This window comes from Mercenaria mercenaria, chromosome 6 (assembly GCF_021730395.1).
Source record: "Mercenaria mercenaria strain notata chromosome 6, MADL_Memer_1, whole genome shotgun sequence".
Classification (NCBI taxonomy): Eukaryota; Metazoa; Mollusca; class Bivalvia; order Venerida; family Veneridae; genus Mercenaria; species Mercenaria mercenaria.
In genome coordinates this window covers 25,083,198-25,110,537 of record NC_069366.1, presented here as the reverse complement: position 1 = coordinate 25,110,537, position 27,340 = coordinate 25,083,198, and the positions used below count along the sequence as shown (strand labels likewise).

At 35.3% G+C, this 27,340-nt stretch overlaps 1 protein-coding gene across 5 annotated transcripts; it reads right to left on the bottom strand.

The window, feature by feature from the left end:
• Positions 1–424: 424 nt before the first annotated feature.
• On the bottom strand, positions 425–25,909 carry LOC123549367 (protein unc-93 homolog A-like). 5 transcript variants are annotated; one of them, XM_053545453.1, is made up of 7 exons: positions 25,888–25,909; positions 16,943–17,543; positions 16,093–16,256; positions 15,467–15,709; positions 5,672–5,807; positions 5,113–5,244; positions 425–3,555 (listed from the first exon to the last, which is right to left on the bottom strand). In XM_053545453.1, exons 2-7 carry the CDS (start codon positions 17,520–17,522, stop codon positions 3,329–3,331), a joined length of 1,482 nt encoding a protein of 493 aa, XP_053401428.1. In that variant the 5' UTR covers positions 17,523–17,543; positions 25,888–25,909; the 3' UTR covers positions 425–3,328. The 5 variants fall into 5 exon arrangements, with proteins under 5 accessions (XP_053401428.1, XP_053401423.1, XP_053401425.1 ...); XM_053545448.1 differs by lacking the exon at positions 25,888–25,909 and adding an exon at positions 25,182–25,436; XM_053545450.1 differs by lacking the exon at positions 25,888–25,909 and adding an exon at positions 24,382–24,497.
• Between the last annotated feature and the right edge of the window lie 1,431 nt (positions 25,910–27,340).

Sequence of the window (27,340 nt, the reverse complement as noted above, 5' to 3'; positions counted from 1 at the left end):
ATCCGGCTCAGATGTAACAGACTGAAAATACTTCAGCCCTGACCGGAAATCGAATCTGGAACCTCTCACACCTAAGACGGACAGTCTACTACGTCGCTAGGAAGTATATGTGCACCCTTATACTCTACCCCCTCCATTTTAGAATTCGTCCTCGAATTCCAGGAGTTTGAACCTCTGTGGGAGGTTCCAAGGTGTACATTCATATCTACTCGTGAGTTATTTACGTTGGGCGCCAAATGTAACAGAATGAAAATACTTCAGCCCTGACTGGGAATCGAACCAGGAACCTCTCACACTTAAGGAGGACACTCTACTACGTCGCTATAAAAGCTTGCTCAATAGCAAGGAAGTATAAGTGCACCTTTATACTCTACCCTACTACACAGACATAATAGAAAAGGTTTATACTAAAGCAACACGTAAATGTAAAATAAATTTTATTATGCGCCCATTAACGCAGTTACAAAAGTACTTGTAGCGGGTAAGGTAAATATAAATTTACAAATAAGATATGTACTACATCACGTATACTATATGTCATCTGAAAACGTTAAATAAACAATTACAAGAGTCAGAGATAAGCCTAAGTCGCTCACCTGAGGAAGACCGCAGCCTTCAGACAAGTTTGGTGAATATCCATTCAGCACTTCGTTAACAGTTATTCAATTTTATTTTTTATTTTTTTTTTGCTTTGGCAGCAAAGCAACCAGAATAATTTGAATATGCTTGAGAGAGGATTTAACAATGATGCTACATACCAAAAATGCTGAATATCTATCAGGTTGTTCATACAAAAGGTAATTTTGTTTCAATTTTAAGCTTTGGTAGTCCATTATAGGGACCAAGCAGAACCATATCAGCAATTTTATGAGAAGACAATGGAAGGATGCTAGACACCATGTGATGATCCATCAAATGGTTGTTTAAAGTTTTTCCTACTTATAGCTCCTGTGGCCAAGTGGTGTTACAGACCAAGTGTGATGATAATACATCAAGCGTGTCATGAGAAGAAGTTGTTCAAAGTTTTCTATTTTTTTGCTCCAGTCACCATCAAAAAGACAGAGTGTCCCCACTTGAAAAAATGTGGGAGAAGACTTTATCACGATGTTTCAGACCAAGTATGATGAAAATCCAACGAGCGGTTCATGAGAAGAAGTTGTTTACAGCTTTCTGTTTTAAGCCCCAGTGGCCGCCAGTATGGAGAGAGTGTTCCCGGTAGAAGACTTTATAATGATGCTTCAGACATCCAACATACAGTTCATGAGAAGTCGTTTCAATGTTTTCCTATTTTGAGCTCTGGCAACCTTTAAGAGGCCAAGTTTTACCATGGAAAAAAACTTGACAGAGGTCTATCTTAGGATGATACAGACCATTTTCAGTGTAATATTGATGCCGGACGCCGGACTATCCTTCTATACTACTAGTAATAGCTCACCTTGAACAAAGTTCATGTGAGCTCAAAATATGTAAAATTAATGAAAATACAAAAAACAAACATTTTCATAAAACTAAATACAATTCTAAAAATATAATAGCTAGTCCCTTAACAACTGTTAAACTATCCTGTGTCTCGTTTCAACCTTGTCGCTAGAAGAACCAGAAGATAAAATTGTGTCGTCTGCTGCAGACGGAAAACGAAGAAAACCGCGCTGCTCTTCTTTTCATTTCAATATGAATTTTTTGTTTGAAACTCATTTTTTGTTTGAAAACTCATAAATGAAATTCAGTTAAAATGCATAAAGAAGATTCAAACTGTGTTTAGGAAACAACTTGCAATTTACAAATATATGTAGGGTGTTTTTACTTAGCATCGGCTTGAATTTTAAAAACAAAGAACACTGCTCTTAACTAATTTACACTTTTCGTAGATGGTAACATACATTTTGTTTGTTGTTGTTGTTTTCTCTTTCATCATACTAGCTTTGCTATGTGACACCTGCAATGTGTTTGATTGTTTTGTTTTTTCATCATCGGGAAATGGATTTTTATCGCTATGATAAAAGGGGTAAATGTATTACAGATGTTTAAATATGTAAATCTTAAAATTGTAACTTAAATAATAATAATAATAGCTTTATTTAAAGAAGGTAACACATATAGATATATAACAGTGTTAGAACATATTAAATATCTTAAGTTTCAATGTGGCCTTCTGTAATATTGATAAAAACAGTTCAACAACAAAAACAGATTAAAACTGATTATCTAATTATAATATAAGACAGAATTAGAATGATGAACATTTAAACACAGCATTCACTCTTGACAAACACTCCATTTAATTAGAAAAAAATATGTATACAATCATAAAAAGTAAAATCACTCAGATATGCATTCACCCATTAAAAAGAAACTAAATAAATAGCAATTGCAGAAGAAAAAATGCTGTAGCTTATTTAGATGCTAATAAGTATTTTTTTGTATTTGCTTTTGAAATAAGTAAGTTAATCCACACAACGAATATTTTGTGGAATGATATTCCATACTTTAGCAATATTATAGCCAAATGATCTTTTCATATAATTCGTGCGACATTTAGGTATTAAAATATCATTATGTACAACTGATCTAAGGCCATAAATTTCATTGCTGGAAAATGTTAAAATATCAGATATGTAAGATGGCACCAGATTTTTTGTAGTTTTAAATATCATTACTCCAGTATGGTTTTTGCATCGATCAGAAAATTTCATCCATCCGAAAATTAATGAAAATACAAAAAAAAAACATTTTCATAAAACTAAATAAAATTCTAAAAATATAATAGCTAATCCCTTAACAACTGCTAAACTATCTTGTGTCTCGTTTCAACCTAGTCGTAGTAATTAGTTCATTTGAGCCGCGCCATGAGAAAACCAACATAGTGCATTTGCGAGAAACATGGATCCAGACCAGCCTGCGCATCCGCGCAGTCTGGTCAGGATCCATGCTGTTCGCTAACGGTTTCTCTTATTGCAATAAGCTTTGAAAGCAAACAACATGGATCCTGACCAGACTGCGCGTATGCGCAGGCTGGTCTGGATCCATGCTGGTCGTAAATGCAAGTGTTGGTTTTCTCATGGCGTGGCTCATTTGGTCCCGTAAGAATATGCTGTTAAGTTTACGAACGTTACTAAAATATTCCCCTTCATCTGCCTGTGCCTACTTCAACTGTCTACTTGCATATTAAACAGACTTTTTCACATGAAGGAAAATATAGTAGGCCCTTGTAGTTTGAATCAGAAAATATCTAAAAGTAGTGTTTATTAGCTTATATACATTATCATTTTTTGAGATAGGATCTTTCAGATTTTATCACGGGGTTTGAAATTCTTCCCGAAGGGACTCCTTATCTGGTGATGTCCACTGATTGGCAATTTTTCTTCCTGTGGAGAATTTCTGTACAAGCATACAATACCATGCCAACAGAAAGCACGGCGATGCAGATGTATAGCTTGATATCCGTACAGATAAAGCTGCTGTAACCGAAAGCAAATATGAAACCGATGCTCTCCCATAGTCTGTAGTTAGCAAATGCCGCTTCCGGATTGTCGCTGAACAAGAACCCGTACAAAGCTGAAATAATCAAAGTTTGGGAGATGACTGACAATAGTTTTATATTCATACGTCTTTGTGTCTAACACTTACTCTGCTAAATTTTTATAATGAACTTGTCCATTTTTGAATTTGGACAGTACAATTAACTGTTAAAAGGGGTGCTTACCAAAAAGATACTTACTGAATAGCGAACAGTACAGATCATGATCAGACTGCATGGATGTGCAGGTTGATCATGATCTGCACTGGTCGCAAAGGTAGAACAAATCGGGCTAATTACTACATTCATAATTATGAAAAAACACATGAATGCCATCTATTTATATTGATTTGCTATCATTTGGGCAATTTTCAAAAGTCTTTGCCAGTAGTTCCTTGCAACTTTATGAGCTTAGAAACAATTTTAAAGGGGGCTTCTCAAATATGTAATATCGCACCTATTCCTTAATAAAATTGGTACGATACTTGTAACCAAATTAAGTACTAACTCAAAGATGAACAGTGGTGTAGGAACAGAAGCACCAGACTTCTGAGCCTGGAGGTTGCGTTTTCAATTCACGGCCAGGGGTTGTGTTTTTTCTTCTTCATTTTTGAGGGGAAAACGGTAACAGGAGGGGATAATCAGGCCGTTACGACTAAAACAGGGAGGAATGGATAATCGCGTCGTAATAAAAATAGTATTTTATATATGAAGAAAAGTCAGTAAAATCCTTGTGCAAGTATAAAATATATAAAAGTTCAATTTCCAAGGAAAACCAGCAGTAGACTTCAATAATTTTAATTTTTCACGTTTCCCGTATTTTTTGTTATGACACGTCATTGTATTATTTCAAAATGTAACTGCCTAAAGATATGTACAATTGAAAGCGCTTGCAGTGAAAAATTAAAAATACTGAAAAGAACTCAGAAGTCTACTGCTGTTTTTCCATGGAAATTGAACTTATATGTATTTTATATAAATATAACACTCCAGAAGAAGATTACCTAAAACACATTATCTTATGTAATAAATAGTACTGTTTGCATTTAGTAAATGCATGTAGTAATAAAATTTTAGTATGTTGTTCACAACAGACAATTTTTGGTCAAAATACATCTTGGAGAGGAGATTGTTGGGCCAAACTTCGGTTCCAAAACGATTCAAAAACACTGAGGGGGAGTTTTACCGCTGTCTCTACAATGCCTTTCTTTTTCGTTATTACTGGTGAAAAATCGGGAAGCATTTACCCAGTGAAATGAACTAGCCTTGCTTCCGACCAGATAATCGAGTTGTTCTTAACTTTTAAATATTTTTCTTATTTTCTACCTTTTTTACTTCACTATCTCAACAAAATTCCGTATTTCTAGTAGCTTTTGAGAAGGAGAAGGGATGAAGGAGAAGGGATGTAATTATACAAATGTTGAACAGCTTTAGGAGTAATCTCCCATGAACCAAATACAGAAAGAAATTAGATATAAGTCGGATATTTGTACATAGTACATTGAAGAATCAAGACTATAACTCGATGTTTGATAATTTAAGAATGGAATTTTCAGCAAAAAAGGCTGAAACATCAACATTCCAGAGCAACATACCGTTTATTTGTGTTTGGATCACAGCGTCACCAATACCCCACAATGCAGCTAGAATATAGAACACAAACGTCTTGTCTGGGTCCGGAATCCAATGCAGCATAGTTATCTGACATGCTAAATGAACGGCAAATGCTGAAACGAAATAAAAATTAAGCATTCATTTCTTTTAAAAAAAAGGAGTTTTGCGGTCCTTCTTACACTACCGTGGCTCGATTTATCGCAAGAGTACAAACGCGACGTCATCTGTCCAGTTCATCTAACATCTAAGCGGAGATAAAAGATCTTTTAACATTTGGAATCTAAAACTGTACTAAATTAAAAAAAATGCTACCACTTGCAAGCAGTCTCTTCATATGTGAACGAGCATAGCATTTAAAAATATTTCTTCACTTGTTTATCACTAGCATCTAACGTGTCAAGTTTGTTGTAAATCAATCCAACCTGCAACACTAGTTAAGGAAAGAAAATTCAAGTCAGGACAAGTTCCTTTGAACTTAATAGTAAAACTGAGCTTACATAGGGTAAAGAGCGTACATGTCGAAAGTATACAGTAACTTACCTAAAATAAAGAATGGAATATGTCCGACGTATTGTACGAGCCTGCCAAACGTGAATGAGCAAGCGGCATCAACCACACCATAGCATATCATTACAAAGCCTACATTCCAAATACCGATAGAACAACTGATGTACGACTGAAAAAAATAACGAAAAACAATTGTGAGATGTCACGTAAAAATGAATCACGTGAGCAAACCGTTGAAAAATTTAAGTTCTGAAGACTCCTTGTATATAACATGATGATTAACAGGGTGACCAACCCACGTGATTTTTAGATAATGTACACACGGAGAAAACGTCTCAATTCTGGAAACGTTCAGCCTATATTTTCTTTATTACTTGACGTATTTTCATGAAGTAAAGTACGTCGAAACAGTAAAAATGGGTGCTTATCCAGTAATTTTCTCAAACAATTCGCCCAAGTGTTTTTCGTGGAATAACTGTGTAGGTAACGTACGAGCTTTCGCAGTTGGGCGAGGTGTTCGAGAAAACTACTGAAAACTGATGGCAGACTTGTTTAAACGAAAGCCACTGTAAAGGAACACACAGTGTAACCGGGTAAGCAAGGTAGATCTACAAAGAGTATAAAAATAACCGTGTAAGCAAGGTAGATCTACAAAAAGTATAAAAATTACCGTGTAAGCAAGGTAGATCTACAAACAGTATAAAAATAACCGTGTAGGCAAAGTGATCTACAAACAGTACAAAAGATAACAATGTAATAAAGGTTGATCAGAAAACAGTATAAAAAAAATAAACATGTAATAAAGGTTGATCTGCAAATAGTATAAAAGATAACCGTGTGATAAAGGTTGATCTGCAAACAGTATAAAAGATAACCATGCAATAAAGGTCTATCTGCAAACAGTATAAAAGATAATCATGTAATAAAAGTTGATCAGCAAACAGTATAAAAGATAAACATGTAATAAAGGTTGATCTGTAAACAGTATAAAAGTTAATCATGTTAACAAGTGAATGAACTCAAAACAGTATAAAAGATAAACATGCAATATAGGTTGATTTGCAAACAGTATAAAAGATAACCATGCAATAAAGGTCGATCTGCAAACAGTATAAAAGATAATCATGTAATAAAGGTTGATCAGCAAACAGTATAAAAGATAAACATGTAATAAAGGTTTATCTGCAAACAGTATAGAAGTTAATCATGTAAGCAAGTCAGTGAGCTAAAAACAGTATAAAAGATAACCATGAAATAAAGGTTGATCTGCAAACAGGATAAAAGATAACATGCAATAAAGGTCGAACTGCAAACAGAATAGATAAAGGTTGATCTGCAAAACAGTTAAAAGATAACCATGTAATAAAGGTCGATCTGTAAACAGTTTAAAAGATAAATGTGTAAGTAAGTCAGTGAGATAAAAACAGTATAAAAGATAACCATGTAATAAGACTTGATCTGCAAAGAGTATAAAAGATAAACGTGCAACAAAGGTTGATCTGCAAACGGTATAAAAGATAACATGCAATAAAGGTCGATCTGCAAACAGAATAGATAAAGGTTGATCTGCAAAAGAGTGTAAAAGATAAACGTGCAAGAAAGGTTGATCTGCAAACAGTATAAAAAATAAACATGTAATAAAGGTCGATCTGTAAACAGTATAAAAGATAACCATGTAATAAAGGGCGATCTGTAAACAGTATAAAAGATAAAACAGGTAATAAAGGTTGATCATCAAACAGTACAAAAATGACCATGTAATAAATTTCGATCTGCAAACAGTATAAAAGAGAAACATGTAATAAAGGCTGATCTGCAAACAGTCTAAAAGATAATAATGTAAGCAAGTCAGTGAGCTAAAAACAGTATAAAAGATAACCGTGTAATAAACGTTGATCTGCAAACAGTATAAAAGATAACCATGCAGTTAATGTCGATCTGCAAACAGTATAAAAGATAATCATGTTATAAAGGTTGTTCAGCAAACAGTATAAAAGATAAACGTGTAATAAAGGTTGATCTACAAACAGTACAAAAGTTAATCATGTAAGTAAGTCAGTGAACTAAAAACAGTATAAAAGATAACCATGTAATAAAGCTTGATCTGCAAACAGTATAAAAGATAAACGTGCAAGAAAGGTTGATCTGCAAACGGTATAAAAGATAACATGCAATAAAGGTCGATCTGCAAGCAGAATAGATAAAGGTTGATCTGCAAAACAGTGTAAAAGATAAACTTGCAAGAAAGGTTGATCTGCAAACAGTATAAAAGATAACCATGCAATAAAGCTTGATCTGCAAAATGTATAAAAGATAAACGTGTAATAAAGCTTGATCTGCAAAGATTATAAAAGATAAACGTGCAAGAAAGGTTGATCTGCAAACGGTATAAAAGATAACATGCAATAAAGGTCGATCAGCAAACAGAATAGATGAAGGTTGATCTGCAAAACAGTGTAAAAGATAACCATGTAATAAAGGTCGATCTGCAAACAGTATAAAAGATAAACATGTAATAAAGGTTGATCTGCAAACAGTTTATAAGATAATCATTTCTTGCATACCAGACGGGGATTTCTGGTATCTTTACCGGTGCTGGAAAAATCCATCTTACACACCGGGGTGTAAGAAGACTCTCGTGCTGTAAATGACGTATAACGAACTACATATATGTAGAAAATTTATGTAGTAAGCAAGTCAGTGAGCTAAAACAGTAAAAAAAAATTTAAAAAATAAAATAAAGGTTGATCTGCAAACAGTAAAACTGAGTGAAACTGATATATAATGGAGATTATGGAATACTGAATTGATATGTTAAAATTGTACTTTCTTTGTATTGCTAGTCCCCATAGCAAGTCATATGATGTAGATTTGTAATGAGCCCATGGAAGGCTGGTGTGCCATGCTAATTTCCAAATGCTAAAATGTCGCGCGCACAAGGTAAGATGTCGTGCGCACGAGATATCTTAGACTTATAAAAATGCATGTCCTAAACATACCGCCGTATGTTTGGCAGACGTATTGTGTTGGTCGTCGCTTGAAAATCTGTGTAGAACCGAGATATGAGATAGCATTTTGTGTTTTGAATCGAAAATCAATAAACAGACAAATGCTATGCCGCAAAAGATAAATGGGGCACTGCCTTGAAGAAAACAAAATTTTATTAGTGGAACGCACCCTTGTTATCCGGATAATACGAAATGCTGTGATAATTCCAAAATGCTACAAAATGGCAGATGAACGCTTCTGAAAATTTCAGGTTTTTCGGTAAGTTGCTGCGGCTTGATAAGAGATTTTAACCGCCAGATGTTGCTAAAAGAACAAATGGTGATTTGTTTCCATGGAACTCAAACTACTTTACTGTATTTTTGTGAATACAATACACAATATGTTAAATAGTTTACAAAATCCATGTAAGTTTAGTCTGAAAATTCATAAAAATATTTAGAGTTGTTTCTTACGCTTGTTATTCATTGTATATACGGCTCTACCATTTCACTATCTGACATAGTTTAGAGTAAGTGGTTTACGTTTGCCGTTTTTATGCCAAAACCATTTATATTGATACTTGTGTGAAAAATGGATAATAGCCGAACATGACCATGGATAATGCCCAACATGAGCTGTCTTTGAAAGTGGATAATAGCTGTCATTCTTTTTTTTTTTAATTTACATACCATTACACATTGACCAGTTTTGTGTGTGTGGACATGTTTCGGTGAATGAGTTTGTAACAACATGCTGATATGAACCTGTTAACGATTTTTATACTGGTAACAGGCAAAGCGTACATTTTGCACCTTCCTGGTATCAAGTAGACATGTGCAAAAATATTATTTTCCCTCGCTGTCCCATTTTACCCTACGGTTTCCATATTCATAAAATACATACATTTATTTAATTGTCAACTACCTTTTATAATCACTGCTATCACAAACCCTGTTCACGTTCCGAATACCTAGAGTTTGGAGTTTGGCTGGAGGTTCTCTTCAACCTACCGAGATCTACGAGACGTATAATACGGTCTTCAAAAATACCCAGGATTTTCAACACCACTAACATGACTAAAATACCACAGATTTTGAACAGCAGTCAAAAATACCATGGTTATTATAGCCCAAGAAACAAAGCAAAAAAAAAAACCTGATCTCAATTACAATTCATAATACCAACTTAATGTATTGAACTTACAGAAGAGGGAAGGGGATAGTGAACAAATATGTGGGACCAACTTTTTATATTTCAGTATAGAAATGTATGTAATAACAGTATTGTATTGCAGATGAAATGTTGGTGGGGTAAACATTCTAAGGGGGACAACTTTGTATGGAAAAGTTAACAAGTGTACTTAATCATTAAGTACAGTATCAAACTACTATCAGCTAAGGGAATGTACTTCTTCTATGAATTCACAGCAGTATTCAACATAGTCCAGCAAATCTGACCTGTTAAAGTGCCATTATTTTCACACTCTTAAAATGCTAACGGACCCCTAGCATACTTAATTTGAAAATATAGGTATACCCCCTCCCCCTCTGGAATCTGCATATTTAGATTCATGTGTTAAATTTACCTGTTCTGGCTTGTTTAATTTTTTACCAAAATCTACAGCAATTTGTTACCACATTTTATTAGTATACTTCTTCAATATACTGGCAACAATCGGTACCTTTAGAACAGCATATCGAGGGCTCAGAGTGAAACTAGTCTAAGTGTATATAGAAACAGAAGCAGACAGACTAGTTTCGCTCTGAGCCCTCGATATGCAAAATTTCAAACTACAATATATCCACATAGCATTTCGGGCTTTATCTTCGAAACTTCTATGTATTTACCGACTACTACATAAGCTTATATATTTGTCAATGTGGGTTAGTTAATCTAAAATAAAAACTTCTGAACATGTTCATATCATTGTTTTTATAATAACTGAAAAATAAAAAATAATATTCTTTACCGAAAGTCCATTAAATGAGGTTGACAACGCTCATAATAATTATTGACATGTATATTTAGATTGCTATAATTATTTGTGTGCGTTTGCGTGCATGTTTAAATTGATGTAACATAGATAGACAAAAAACGTCAACGTTAGGTAATGATGACGAATAACGTCTAGATTGATTGCTTTAATGTCTTCGTAATGTTAAAAAACATGTTATTTTTTTAAGTAATAATGTATTTTTAAAAGTAACATTTCATTATGAACATTTTGACGTTTTTGCGACGTAAATCACTTTTATTACTAACCGGCCTAAAGAATGACACTTACATTTGCTCATTAAACTGATTATTACATAAAGCCGACAATGAGTTCCTATAATTATGCTGACGTTTAATTTCAGTTCAACGTACTGTGGTTTTGTCCAACAGTCGTGCGACTTACGTCAATTCTTTCTGCGAGAAGTAGACTAGCCGTACCTCGTATTTCTTAAGTGGATTTTAACATGCCGATTTGCAATATCAATGGAAAGTCACTGCTGCGGATAGCATGTCTCTGTCGTTTTACAGACGGTATGAAGTCAACTCAGTGCAGAGGATGTGGTATACTTTAACTAGCCAGGAAAGTCTTTGATCTTACCTTAAATCTATGCGGTAAAGATCTCACTAAATTTGCGCTAATTAGTGTCAATTGGCACTCACTGAGTTTCTAAAATTTGCCAATAAGGTTAGAAATTGCCAGACTGGACTACAAGGCTATACCTGAATGAACCAAGGTCTTTTTTACAAACTGCGGCTTTGTGGGGCGGTATAACTCTCCCCCAGCTAGCGTAATGTTCCCTTATACGTTGGGTATGCTTGAATAACATTCAAGAAATATCTTTTAAAAATATGGTCGGCGAATTGTAATAAGACAAGAAGTTTATGAGGGTTTCATATCATTTGTGTTATTCTGTCATCTATTTAACATTTTGCAAATAGCGAAAATAAACACGACACTTAACAATTTAAATGGTTCTCTTAATTTTTCACAAAGGTTTCGTAGGGGTGCAATTTTGTTTTGTTTTTTCTACGACGAATAAGTACAGCAGTGGTCTGGAATACAATTCTCTACCAAGAAGGCTAATCACACCCTTATTCATGTGATACGCAGACCGTCTGTTGGTATTTGAACAGGTTTTTATTGTATTTATTAAACTTACTAATCATTTTTAGATATATCAATATTCTTGCTAAATATACTGAGCAAAATGTAGCTAGCGTCATTAAGGATAAACGCTTTGTCAACGTTGCACAATCAGCAGAGTGAGAAAAAAGACCCAGACACTCTCGTCTAGTTGCATAAATCTTTCATTTTGATAAATTATCTATAATGTACGGAATCCTGTTCGTGCCACTTAAATTCTCGCCTCACCAACACGCGACAACGCGGTAATTATCGCATTGTCGCCTTGACCGAAAACATATATACATGCGGGTTTTAACAATCCTCGCGAGGTTTTTAGGGCGATAATTATGGTCTTAATTTTCGCATGTCTTTCTTAATTCTCGCATCTGGAAATTTAAATTCCGCTTAAATAATGATATATAGTTGCGAAAATTTGCAAAACCTTGCATTGTCGCATTGTCGCCCGGTGCTAGAGGTTATTTCTTACCACAGCACCATGGATTTCTGTTACACCATTAAAAAGGGCAGGGAATATTTTTAGAAACTTGTTTCGGTGTATTGATACATAATACCCAGATCAATTGTCCAGAAATTTTATCCCAAGCGACAGTGCGACAATGTATCATTATTTAAGTGGAATTTCGATTTCCCGATGCGAGAATTAAGAAAGACATGCGAAAATTAAGACGATAATTATCGACTCAAAAAACCCGCGAGGATTGTTAAATCTTGCATGTATATATGTTTTGGGACAAGGCGACAATGCGAAAATTATTGCATTGTCGCGTGTTGGCGAGGCGAGAATTAAAGTGGCACGAACAGGATTCCGTAATAATGCGTTATTAAAAAATCTGATTTGCAAACTTAAGTCACGTGGCATGGATTAGTCCAGGTCACGAATTCGTTCTTAGACGGCGTTCGCCGAAAAACAAGAAATAAATGATAATGATAATTATGGCAATGATTCTTATGATAATAATAATAATAATAATCTACTTAATGCCAAGCTTGAGTCACAGCTTGACGAAGAAGGAGACATAAAGAAAATAGTAATAATAATAATCATTATCACTAAACCAATCTTTATCATCGTCCTATTTAATTTCGTATAGGTTATTGTAATTTTGTATGGTAATTCGTTACTTGAAAAAAGATGAACGACGGTACATAAAACGTATCGTGTCGTGCAGACACGCGTCGTGTCGTAACACTTAATTGTTCGAGGATTCCGTACAGACTCTCGTTTTCGAGATCAGACACAAAATATTCAGCATCGAGGACAACACTAACACCGATGTAACAAGGCATTCTGCTTTACCTTTCGCTTGTATTGGGTTTAACGTCGCACCGACACAATTATAGGTTATATATGGCGACTTTCCAACTTTGATTGTGCAGGAAGACCCAAGGTGCCCCTCCGTGCATTATTTCATCACTGGCGGATACCTGGGTAAAACCACAGACCTTCCGTTAGCCTGCTGGATGGCCTCCTCACATGAAGAATTCAGTGCCCCGAGTGCGGCACGAACCCACATCTGTGAGGGGCAAGTGATTGGAAGTCAGCGACCTTAACCACTCGGCCACGCATGCCCCTAACATGGCATTCTGATCCATTGAAAAATGAACTTCATATGTTTAAGTTAACGTTAAAAATAGAATAAACAAATCGATGAGAGGCAAGTCGAGGTGACCAATATGTTCCACAGCATTTATGATGATGTTAATGACGTGTAAGAACATGTGGATAACGAAGGCTGTGATGACGCCGACGCCGACGACAAGGATGATGATATTTTGCATGAGTTTATCAAAATCATGTTGATGTCGATTGAGTTAAGGAACTTAAAGCATAACGCTTTTCGATTAGCTAAAAATAGTCCGTAAATATAGTAGACTTATTAATCGTTTATGACTGTTCAGTGATCAGTAACTGATAGATGACGTCATCTAGGAGTGCCATGAAAGAATTCGATTAACCGAGCAGTAAACTGAGAAACTAGCGTGCTATAGCGAAACTGATTTTCAATAAAACGGAAAAACAAAAAAAAAGTATCAAGCAGGAAATAGCACCATAATAAAGCATATAATAAATGAGTTAATTGCCACATAGTAGTTTAAGTATAATCAAAACCACATCCCATTTAACGAACAAAAGACAACACACCGAATATTCCCGTGTTTAGATGTTTCATATTAGGTGTGAACATTTTCAAGTAATGTTATGAAATTTCTGGAAAGCTGACATTTTTTTAGAACAAAAGATGGAATGAATTTACTCTCAGTGGATGAGTTCATGTGATGACAATAATCATGACAGCTTGCTTTTTGCGGTTTGCATGATTTTCTATGTTTCGGATGGCAGGAAAAAACTATCCATTCAAGATGAATCACTCAGATTAACACAGGATATACCGTGTTCCATAGTTTTACCTATAGTACTAATTTCAATGTCAATTCGAAATCATTCGAGACGCCGCGGTTTGATCCTCGGACGAGAAAAATGTTCTGTGTTAGGATTTGACAGAACTAGGGTTATTTTTTCTTTTATGTTAGGAGCAGTTTAAAAGGCCTCTTCCGCCCTGAAAATGCTTTTAAAGTAATTATAGTTATCCCCTAAAACTGATTTAACATCAAAATTCTTATACCGAGTCATATTCATCCCCTCCGAAATAACGGGTTCAGGTTTTCCCCCGACAGCCACTTACTAAAAAAAACTGAATATGCACCTTATGTCTAATTAATTTTGATGGGAATTTGTCAGCTACATACGCAGCGTTACGGATTCACAAGCATCATTATATAAATGAAATATTTTTAAAACTTGTGTGGATAAAATCTGTAAAATTTTCGTTTGGTTTTTGTTGGGTTGAAAGTCACATCGACACAGTTATACGTCATATGGCGACTTTCCAGCTTTTCATGTGGGGGAAGACCCCAGGTGTCCCTCTGGGCATTATTTCATCACGGGTGGGCATCTGGATAGAACCGTCGACCTTCCATAAGCTTTCCTCAAAAGAAGAATTCTACACATCAAGTGAGGCTCGAACACATATCGGTGAGGGGCAAGTGATTTGAGGTCAGAAACCTTAACCACTCGGCCACGGAGGCACCTTCGGAAGCGTAGAAAGCAACCAAGAAAAAATACTGCAAACTTTGTACGATTAAAGTCGATTTCAGTTAAACAAATTCATTAGAGCATCTGGATGTGAAATTTAGTTAGGTAAAACAGGGTGGCCGACCCACGTGCCTTCTGGATACCGTACACACGCAGAAAATGTCTCGCTTCAGGTGACATTTTGCTTATATTTTCCTTATTACTTGACGGGTTTTCGTAGGATAAAGAGTCTCAAAGACAGCAAAATGAGTGTTTTCCTCCGCACAAAACGTCTGCAATCAGTTCCCATTACTTTTCTCAAACACTCTACCCAACTTGGAAAGTAACAATAAGTCAACGAAATCCAGTCGGGCGAAGTGTTTGAAAAAAGTACTGAAAACTGACGACAGGCGCTTTGTGCAGCGGAAAACACTCACTTTGCTGTCTTCGACGCACTTTATTTTAAGAAACTATGTCAAATAATAAGGAAAATATAGGGGAAATGTTAATTGAATCGAGACGTTTTCTCCGTGTGAACGGTATCCAAAAGTAACGTGTGTTGGCCACGCTGCAAAAGTTATCTGACATTATAGAAAACAAAAACTTGAAAAAATGAAAAACTGACCCTGGTAAAATCCCCAGCTATAAACGCCTGTTCTATACCACTGTAAATTGTTAACGGTATCAGCAGTTTCTGGTAGGGGTTGCGCCACATGTGCTTGAAGGTTTCTAGCAGGAGATGGAACGACAATTTCCGTTTGCCTGTCCTGTTGTCATGTTTGTCTAGATTTATCTTGTCCAGAAATAAGGCCACAATAAGGAACGCCACAAAGGCACTGGCAATATAAATCCCACAGACAGTGTATACCTGAAACAATATTTTTAATTACATGCTTTTGGTTTGCGTTCGAATACGAGTATATAAATGCTATCTTTGTAGGCTACCTGTTTCATCCGTTTGTAATTAAGTCGTCGCAACAATTACATCGGCCAGCATTTTGGATAATATTTCTCTCAGATATGCAAACATGTTTTCAGACTTTCAGAAAGGTTCATTTCATTTCACTCGTTTGCAGGGTTGTTGTACAAACATAGTGTTTCACTCAGCACATATTACTAGATTCGTTAACGAGTTTGTTCTACAAACAGTTACAAAGAACAAATACATATATATTTATTTTGTTTAGCTCAGTTTTCTAGAATCCTGCCTTAATTCGAATCTTTAAATATTTGAGGACCTCCTCCACCTACCTGTTTAAGTTCCGGTTTTTTGAGATTTGTATTATTACCAATGTCGTCTGCTGGGCAGTTGTTGGCGCCACACTTTTGGAGGGCTTCTTCTGTGACCTCAGTCGTCGCATTATCGCCACGCTCACTAAACACCATGGATGAAATTAGATTGCCCCATATTTGACCTTAATAACCATAAAATTGAATTGTTACAACTTTGATATGTTATAAAAATATTCATCAAAATGACTTAAAAATCGCATCAAAGTAACCATTATCATATGCGAATAAATCCAATATCTTTAGAAATGCGTTTAAAAAGGAATAGATTCAGAGCGCGAGTGTAGCTTAAATTCAGAGTAGAGTTAAACATAACAGTATTAATGTGACCTTTATTATTAGTAATTTATGAGGATAAAGACCGGTGAATGAAGGTAACACATATGCAACGTTACCCATGCTTAAGAAATTACCAAGTCACACAGCCTTATTCAACAATATATTAGACATAATCCTAGAAGTATTTCCGAATTTTTTCTTGTATATGAAACGCCAGCTTTTCCTTAAAAAGCACAGACATTTGAGTTGAGAAATTCTTAACTGCAGATCGTCTGACAGACATTGTACAATTTGATGTTTACACCGCTATCGCCCATGACTCTAGATCAGGATCTCCTTAATGGCATCGCATATGTTCTCCCTATTGAATTAATGTTTTTCTTACTAGATAACTAAGTAATACTCAAGTTTTGTATTATAGTGTTTCTTTTGTGATGTATCTTACAGAAAAGAAGCAGCCATCCTGCGGGTTTGGTTTTATGGCGTTTCAATTGTAGTAGCTTAATGCGTATTTACAGCATTTTTAACCTACTTGTTTGAAAGATCATGAAGAAAACTCCGAAGAATCGATTGATGATGTCATCCTCTGTTCTTCCGGTCATTTTGGAATACCATGTTCCCGTCTGCGTCAGATACGTGCATTTCGCAGACCACAGCGGTGCTGCGCCGATGCCAAGAATTATCGCACTTGGAATAATTGTCCACCAGGTTGCGTAGAAATTTGCCGCCATGTATAGAATGTAACATAACATGGAAAATGCAACTGTCCACTTGCATCCGATAATATCGATAATAAACGGTGGTAAAAACATACAAGAAATTACAAGCGCACCGTATATTACCGACAGTCCGACGGTGCCGATACCCTCTTCTCTGTTCAGACTACTTTGCAAATTAGACAAAGACTGGAACGCCGTAAATAAAAACAAGAATGCAATACTGACGACAACCAGATTTTTGAGAACTTGGAACTTAGTCATCTTGTAGGTTTCCGCCATCGCTAGTTTTGAATCAGCAGATGACTTATAACCATTTCCGGTAGCGCCATATCCTACTTCCGCTTCGCGAGCCTTTTCAGATTCTACATCGATATTTCTTCCTGGATTGTCCATTTTCCTTTACAAAGTTCAGCTCTGAAAGAGGGAATGGAATATAGTTATACGGAGACGGAACAGAAAGCCAGACCAGTTTGTTCATATTCATCAAAATTCAGAAATACTGGCTTTGACTTAAGACTTAACATTATTCCATTTTACATTGATTGAAACTTTGCAGATTTCAAAAAAAAAAAAAGATATTTATCATCATTAAATGTATTCGCAGCATATACCGGTATCTGTATTCTAGCATATGACTAGTGCTACACTCGCTTTTCAAAGGATGTTTTAATAACATCACATGCAGCGCAACGGCATAAAGTAATGTATGTATAGTTTTTCCGACCAGTCTCGATAAGATTTCTGTTTAAAAACAAGGAAAAAGACCGAAGTTTTCGAATCCCATGGAGGCGTTTTTTACCTTGTTTTCTGTACGAGCAATTGCAAATGCATAGACAAGCTCTGTGTGTGTGTGTGCGTGTGTACGTGTGCGCGCGTGTGTGTGTGTGTTTAACGTCTTTTTCAACAATATTTCAGTCATATAAACGACGGTGTCTACTTGTAGCAGTGAGCACATTGCCCAACTTTATAAAGCTGCCTCACTGGAATATCACGCCGTAGACACGTGGCATGATACAACACCCAGTCACATTATACTGACACCGGGCTGATCAGTCCTAGCACTATCCTCTTAATGCTGAGCGCCAAACGAGGAAGCTACTAGTACCATTTTTACGTCTTTGGTATGACGCGGCCGTAAAAATGGTACTAGTAGCTTCCTCGCTTGGCGCTCAGCATTAAGCGGATAGTGCTAGGCTGAGAACCAGCTGTTGCAATAAGCAAACACAAAGAGACTCTTTCTAAATGAAAGTTGTTTCTTTTTTAATTTTGCGTATCTGGTCGGTGGTATGCTTGACAGATCGTTCAGTCTGATGTATGCTGAACAGTAGCATAACAAGATTTAGCCGACCTAAAGGTTCTTTCTAGCGCATATACAATGATTCGTTTTTTTTTAGCATCATATTACAGATGTTTAATACAACAGTGATGAAAGTATAGTAGACGCAACTTGACCCCGATGGTTGACCTTTGTATTATAATACATAATGAGGCACAACTTATTATTGAAAAGGTGTGTACGCTTCATCTTTTTGCATTCATAAATTCAAATTTTACGTACATTTATAGTGATATAGATTTACTGCCGTGGTGTGAAAAACACGAGGTGCACGAGAAAATGGAAATATAAATTAATATAAATATAAATTATTGTACTGGAAAGTTTTAGCTGATCAAATTTATGTATATATACTTTGATTGTGCACTGTACACAAACTAATTCCATACTTTGAACAATACACGGCTTCCCTTAGCACCCCTTATTTTCTACAATGAAATGATCTATATGAATAATCAGCCTAAGGTCAACCATCGCGGTCAAGTTGCGACTACTATATGTTAGTTTACTTTATATACAATATCAAAATCTTCGAAACTAGCACTCCCCAGTATGTTTTCGTCACGTGATTAACACAAGCGAGCACCTGCATATTATATATACAAAAATAATTTACATATTCATTTACGATACGCGAGAAAATGGCCAGGTTTAAAAATGAAAAGAAGCATTTGCAGCATTTGCAAATTGCACAGATATTTAGGCTGATCACTACCAAATAGAATGTAAGCCTCCGCAGGTCTAGTCACAAGTAGTCCAAATATAAATAGTACTAATCTTTTTTCCTTTCCTAGTGCATTTTCTCGGCAGGAACGTGCTTACTTTTACCCTACCGCGTTTCAGTATGTATCACTTTGCATTCTAATGAAATCGGCATGTTCCTATCGCATGCTAGATAAAAATGGCGGCGTAAGAGTTTAATGTCACGAAAAGAGAAATTGAAAGAAGCGAAAAGTAGTAAATTCAGCGGGTTGTATTTAACGAACTGTAGTTTTCTTATATAAAAGTTAACACCCCCTTTTCTTTTTGTTTTTCTAAAGTAGCGATCTAGTTCTTTATGGGAATATAAGTCTCTGAAAATCTGATATGCTAGAAAATGTCGAAAAACCGTTATGAAGTGAGTGGATTTTATATGAAATAAAGAACAGCTGGATTTAGTGGTGTTCAGCCTATATATACCTGAAGCTATAAAACCATGATTATCTGGCAGGAGTCTATTTTTAGATCATTTATTTCATAACATGATTATATGGCAATCGTACAACATCCGGCATTTCCGTATTCTTCTCCGGTAAATACGCTATTGCGTATCATAAAGGCCGAGGTGATCAGATTGGATTATGTGGCAGGAGTCTATTTTTAGATCATGCATATTCATTATAATAATCTCTACTCTACAGAATCAAATATTCAAGGCACGGGTTAGTACTCTGTACGAATTATTGTTCCTTGTCAGCCTGCTGTTAATAACATCCATTCCACAATAGATTTACATAAAGACGTGCGAACACACATTGGCATAGAGGCTATTTGTAATGAGTAGGTATGCATGAGTCCAAGATGGCGGCGCCCTACTGGTATTCGGATGCCTTAGACAGTATCCTTGTATCCATCACCTGCTCAGTCAAGTGTGAAATGTTGACCATAATTATAGGTCACAAACAGGTAAATAGTTTTTACTATATATTCTATATAAAACTGACATTTTAAAGAGCTACCAAACATATCTAGACCCATTTCAGAGAACAAATCCTTACCTCATTTTGAAACAGTGAAAATGTGATTTTTTTTTTCTTTTTTGATTTTTTTTATCAATTTTTATAGCAAAATTTCAATGAAATGCTCATTTTTACCAAACTCTGACCAAACTAATCCATTTATATCAATATCTGGACAAATCTCAATTTTTGCCCACATTTTCTTATAGGTCACAAACAGGTAAATAGTTTTCCCTATATATTCTATATAAAACTTTTTAAAGAGCTAACAAACATATCTAGACCCATTTCAGAGAACAAATCCTTACCTCATTTTAAACAGTTATGATAAAACTGATATAAAATGAAGAGAAAAGTAGGGGCCATGTATCTTCTAAGAGAGATTTGCTTACTGTAAAATCACATCAAAATCACACTGCTGTGACCTGGAAGTACTACTCATACTAAAATTGAGCTTCACTTCACCAAATACAACCTGCTCTCCCATTTATCCTACCAAAATGTCAAAAATACATCCACAATGAAATTTAATCAGAAACCAGCTTTAATTTAGACCTCTGTTGCCATGCCAAGTGAAAAATTAATGTCCGCCATTACGCGACTAGACCAGATGGCTCCCACGCTGGTTCCTTTACCATAGTTAGGCCTATAAGTGTTCCTTCTCAAGAGAAGGAACAAATAACGGGCCGCTGACTAGCTTTTACACAAAGCTAACCTTGTAAAAGAGTTGCAACACGAAAAAATTACGTTGTCCCTACTTAAAGTCCACGACCAGCTCCCTGTTAGATGACATTGGTAAACATTGAAATCTGGCCAGATGATGGTGGAAATGGGCTAGTTTGATTAGAATTTGATAGAAAATGACAAATTTATTGCAAATTTGTTGAAAATGAGGATAAAACCCAAAAATATCACCTTTTCACTGTTTTGTGTGTACTTTTTTCAAAAACTGCATATTTATAGCCAACTGATTGCTAATGTCTGACCATCAGAGGTAAAAGTGAACATGATTAACAGTTTAAATGTGTAATTTGTATGCAGATCAGAGTAGAAAATGTCAAAACAGGGCAAAACAAGGCTGCATTTAGGGTAACTGCTTCAAAATTATGTCGCGACAGCTAATTTTGACAAAATCTGACGCTCTGTCTTGTGGTACTGAAAATGCCATAAAACCTTAGAAACTGTTGATATCAAGCTAAAACCTTGTATTTTTTCATGCTTTTAGGTTTCTTTTACATTTCAAATGAAACTGGCACAGTGTCAGAGAAAAAAGTTTTTCTTATAGGCATACAGACACTAAATAGAAAAATGGCGCGAAAAAAAATAATGGCGGATACAAATAGTCCTCAGTTTTTTCGCTGTGTAGAGCTATTTTCCTTATTTTCTTTGCAATTTTTTTGGTAAAATCACATGACAGATTTATGCTTGACATGAAGATAGCATTTTGATCATGAAATAACACCATGACAAAATTTTTCATGGAAACTTAGATCATACACCACCAGTATAGTTTGGGGTCTCATTTTTTAGCTGATTTTGCAGTTTGTGTGTTTAACTGAAATTATTTTTCTTGCATCAAACATGACCCCCACTTTTCTTTTGATTTTTATTTGGCACTTACAATATTCTTCAAGAAAATGTAGTTTACAGACATTTAAAATGGGTCCTGATGTGTGCTGCGACCACTGGAAATAGGTCAATTTTATATAGAATAAAGAACAACAACTATTTAGTGTGTTATAACCTGTTATCTCTAATTAATATTAACCTTTATGCACTGATCTTCAATGGATGTAACCTGGTCATGACTTCAAAACTTCACACATGGATGCACCATAATGTACAACAGCCGCATTTAGTGTTGTCAAACCAGTGTATTATTGTCCGTAAGTATTGACCTGGCACGGCACACGTTAATTTTCGCGTTTTCGTTATTTTACGCAATAATATGTATATATTTACTGAAATATCCTATAGTGTTTGTTTATTTGTTTATTAGAGTCTCTATCACATACAAACAATAACAATATACATTTACAAACATACATATAATAGTACATAACTGTTCTATATAGAACTATTAGAGACTATACATTATACATTAGGACAGACGGACCCTAATTGAAAGTAAACACTAAATGAACCGATAATACGCCTGCGTAGACTACCGCGCGCTATAATGAGTGTTCTTATTAAGTTCGGACCATGTTTTTAAATTCAATGTAAAATTACTTTTACCAATGATTTATTTCATGTAATATATTTTACTATTTAATTGTTTTAAGATGTCTTTTTTCGTCAACTGACACTAGCTGCTTGAATTGTCCGTTGAATGAACGAAGATTTCTCCAGTCCTGGATTTTCCTGAAAATACAGTTGAATATCGTTACCTCGATATCGGTTAGCTCGATACTCCGGTTAGCACGATGTGTTTGAGTCGGTCCCGATTTTTCCCTATTTATCTTAATGTAATTATTTATCATTACCTCGATATGATTAGCTCGATATTTCGTTTAGCTCGGTGAGATTTTTCAGTCTCGTCAACTTACCTGTACTGTTTTTACACCTGGTTTCGTCGATATCACAGTTTGTCAAAAAATATCCATGTTGCCCGCCCGCTTAGCTCAGTAGGTACGAGCGTTGGTCTACGGATCGCGGGGTCGCGAGTTCGATCCTCGGGCGAGGCGTATGTTCTCCGTGACTATTTGATAAACGACATTGTGTCTGAAATCATTAGTCCTCCACCTCTGATAATTCATGTGGAGAAGTTGGCAGTTACTTGTGGAGAACAGGTTTGTACTGGTACAGAATCCAGGAACACTGGTTAGGTTAACTGCCCGCCGTTACATGACTGAAATACTGTTGAAAAACGGCGTTAAACCCAAAACAAAAAAAAAAAAAAAAAAAAAAAAAAAAAAAAATATCCATGTTATTTGTAAGGTATGAAAATCAACCTATTGTTGTCCGGCGATATATTAATTATATTCAAGTTAGTTTGTGTGTTTGTTTTGTTTGTTATTTAATCTTTAATCCAATTTAAATGTCAGGAAGTTTTGCATTTAATTCCCAATAATTAGTCTTATAAAACACCATGCGAGCAGGAAAGCTGTTTTCCAATATAAAAACTAATTTGGATGAAATATTTTCTGTTTGACGGAGTAAAAATCTACCATTTAGGATTGAGTAACAATATGCGTATTTAACTGGCAAATTTTCGTTGTCGAAGCACAGTCAAAATGACTACTCAACTAGGAACTTTACCGCTGCATTCAGACTTGTTTAGGGAAGGAATCAAAATGCTAATGTTTAAATGTATATTTTCAAAAATTAAAAAGTTATATGTATGTATTTAATTAACATGTTTTATTTGTCAATAAAATGAAAATCATATTTACGTTTAATATTATTTCTTTCCCTTTTCAAGCCCTCTGGAAAAAAGCATTAGATATAATGAATTAATATAGACGTCCAACACAAGTACAAAGTAGTCCCTAATAGTCGATATCGTTACGTCGAACTTCGGATACGTCGATGCAATTTTTACAGTCCCTTGAATATCGAGGTAACGGTATTCGACTGTACTTGTAAAAGCTGGCTTGATATAGTTCAATTGTTGTATCTTTTTTAGTCGACATTTTCTTCAACGGTTTACTGACATGTATACAAAGAAGAATGTTAAATACCAGTGAATTTCTTTCAATATTAAAAACAATAGAAAATCACAAGAATAGTTGAAATTGTCTCGCCGATAAAATTAGAAAATATATATATTTTGGCTAAAGATAAGACTCGAACCCACAACCCACAACGGTTCGGACACCGATAATTGATAAATTTACGGGAAACATACTGAATATTCATGAGCACCGCGTCAATACTTGACAATATATTAGTAAATGTGTTATGCAGATATGCGTTAAACTTAAATGAGAACGAACAAATATGACAGTCTCCACATTTATTCATTAACATCAAATTCAGCACCTAGGTATATATAAATACTACATACATGGTATCCAACGAAGATAAAATGTACCGATATCACCTTGAATTTATTTTCTCCTTTATCTAGAATAGATTACAAGAACAACTTCCTCAAATGTATTCTTAAATCGGCGATACAACTTTTATCATATTAAACCATGAAATATAAAGAAATTTGAGATTTGTAAACAAAATAAATGTTATATAGCTATACCATGCAATATTTAATCACACAGGTTTTATATTACACCCTACACCTTAGACTTGTTGTTTGTTGTATTAAGTTAAAATTCAACTTCCATACAAGGTATGGTTATGAACACGGCCTATTTAACCACAATACAAAATACAAAAAGTTTGAGAATAAAATACATTAATTACATAGTGATGGATAGACAAGGAAATATCTTAACGACAAACAAGTGGTATACAATCGGTCGGTACATATTAACGCTTAATTTGATACGTCTAGTACACGTTACGGCTACATTCTGGCATCGGTATTTCGACCCTTACTCGTAGACCCAAGGCTTCCAAAAAATATACATAAACTATGTTAAATTCTCAATACATTTAAACTGTATCCAAAGCTCGTATCCTTATACACATTACAGATGGCAGTATCATTGATTGGTCACCCCTCCCCACTCCCTTAGACCCCTGATACAACCCTGAACAAAAATCGGACAGTCGTTCCTTAATATCCACACCCTGCAAGACCCCTGATACAACCCTGAACAAAAATCGGACAGTCGTTCCTTAATATCCACACCCTGCAAGACCCCTGATACAACCCTGAAAAAAATCTCATCTTTCAAAACAGTACTGATTTCGACCACAAAAATATGTAACTGCATGTAAATAAACCGAGAAAAGTTTCTTTATACTTAAAGATACTTTAAGAAATGTTAGAAACGACTTTAACCTGCAGGTCTTTTTTCACCCTGGTTCACCGACCTCTGTATTCGCCAAAAATAACAAACGATACATTATATATATAACAGTTAACCTTACCTTTTAAGGTACCGCCTTCCACTTACAGTTGCATATCCCCAGACAATGTGTTTTCTATCAAAATCAAATATGCAAGTTTTCTATCGCTGTATTCATTAATGACGTCATTTAAGATAGTTAATAACATAAAAACGTAAAAATATAATATGTTTAAACTCGTATGTCGATGCAGCAGTGTTGAACAAAACATTTAATCTATTCAACAGTGTGACAGGTAGATCACATTATAAAATTGCGCCCAAGGCGATAATTTACATCTTCATCACGTCATAAACGGTGAAGCTTTTACATTAGGACGGGCCGACAAAAGACTACAAAACCAGGGGTCGTGAGCTTGAGCACCTGCTCTTTCAGCTATAAACTTTAAGAATCGGCCGATGATTAGTGTCTCGGTGCAGTGGCGCACTAAAAGGGAAGCTTCTGGAATGGGAGTGTCCTTACATTCAACTGATATCACTAACGGTCTTTTGAAGAAGTCGCCCATGTGTGTTACCATTTTGGACTGTTTATAAGCACGCACAGGTACACGCACGTACGCACGAACGCACGCACGCAGACACGCACATACATCCATAAAACCTTTTCAACGTACGTTTCTATTTTCATAACTTGAAAATCAATTACGTTTTCACGACACGATTTTGTGTACCTCAAGTGAACAAAATTGATAAAAAACAACTAAAAAAAAGATATTCCTGATAAACACTGAAATTCAAATTCCAATTCACTCAGACTGGTTCAGTACTTCCGTCTTCAGGACCATTGAAACTGAAGCAAACAAAAAATTTCAGATAATTGCTGGTTTGGAAAAGCCTATCAGATAACGTAATCATATGTAAATATTTTTGATAATTATTTGTTAATCTATATTTACAACTGAACATAAAAGGTTTTTTTTTGATTTTATAACATGAGAAAATAAAAAAAAAATGAAAAACAAAAATTCTTCAATGTTTGGTTTTATTGTTGAGTATAAACCGGTAAATAATTATCACAAACTGATTTATAGCAAGCCTCATTGGGTGATATGCACTTACTGAATTGCTTGGGGAACGATATTCACGTTCACAAATGATATAGCAAGTAAACAAAGATTAATTTATTTATTCGTTTTTGTTGGGTCTAACGTCGCACCAACACAATTGTAGGTCATATGCATGATATGGCGACCTACCAGCTTTGGTGGTGGATGAAGACCCCGGGTCTATCACGGGCAGGCACCTGGGTAGAGCTGGGAGGCCTCCTCACATGAATAATACAACACTCCGAGTGTGGATTCAACATCAGAGAGGGGCAAGTGACTCTAAGTCAGCGATCTTTACCACTCGGCCACGAAGGCCTCTATATAAAGATTAAATTGTAGAAATAATGCTAACAATAGTTTTTGATTATTTTCCTAACAAAGCATTGTTACCAAAGAAAGTATTACAAGTCGTTCAAAATACATTCCAGAATTTATATACATGTACTATCATGATGACGTTATCCCATAAACATAACAAAATTATTTTAAAATATAATGACAGTCAGTGTTTAATTACGATCCACCCATGCAGCCTTTCAGACACAGTGTAAGATAAACGCTACGTAGAGTATAGACCGGGAACATGTTCCTTTTCATGTTCCTTATCCATATAGACCGGGAACATGTCCCTTTTCATGTTCCTGAACCATATGAGCCAGATGCAGGACAGACAACTTCAGGTGTAACTTCTTCCGTGAAGTCGTCAAACAGAAAAATTCGCGTCCCCGGATATGGAATGCGTCTTCCTACTGGTAATACACAAACAGCAATTTTGGATAAGATTCTGCATACTGCGATTATAACTGTCTAGCTGGCATGCACGTGAAACTTTGGTTAACATACTAACATAATGACAAAAGTCTCTACGACTTGCACCCAACAAGCATGGATTTACAATATTTCGCTAACAAAAACCACTGCCGACCATACATTATGATATATCTTAGCGTATACTGTACTGTTTTATTTCCTTATTTGTATAATTAATGCATAAAATATTTTTGGATGTGACAGTGTATCTATAATGAAATAAAAACATTTCATAATAATGTACTATTTTGCTGCGCCCGTGTGAAAAAAACGGAATGTACGTGCAAGTTAGCATGAACAACTTTTGATATGTGGTATAACTACC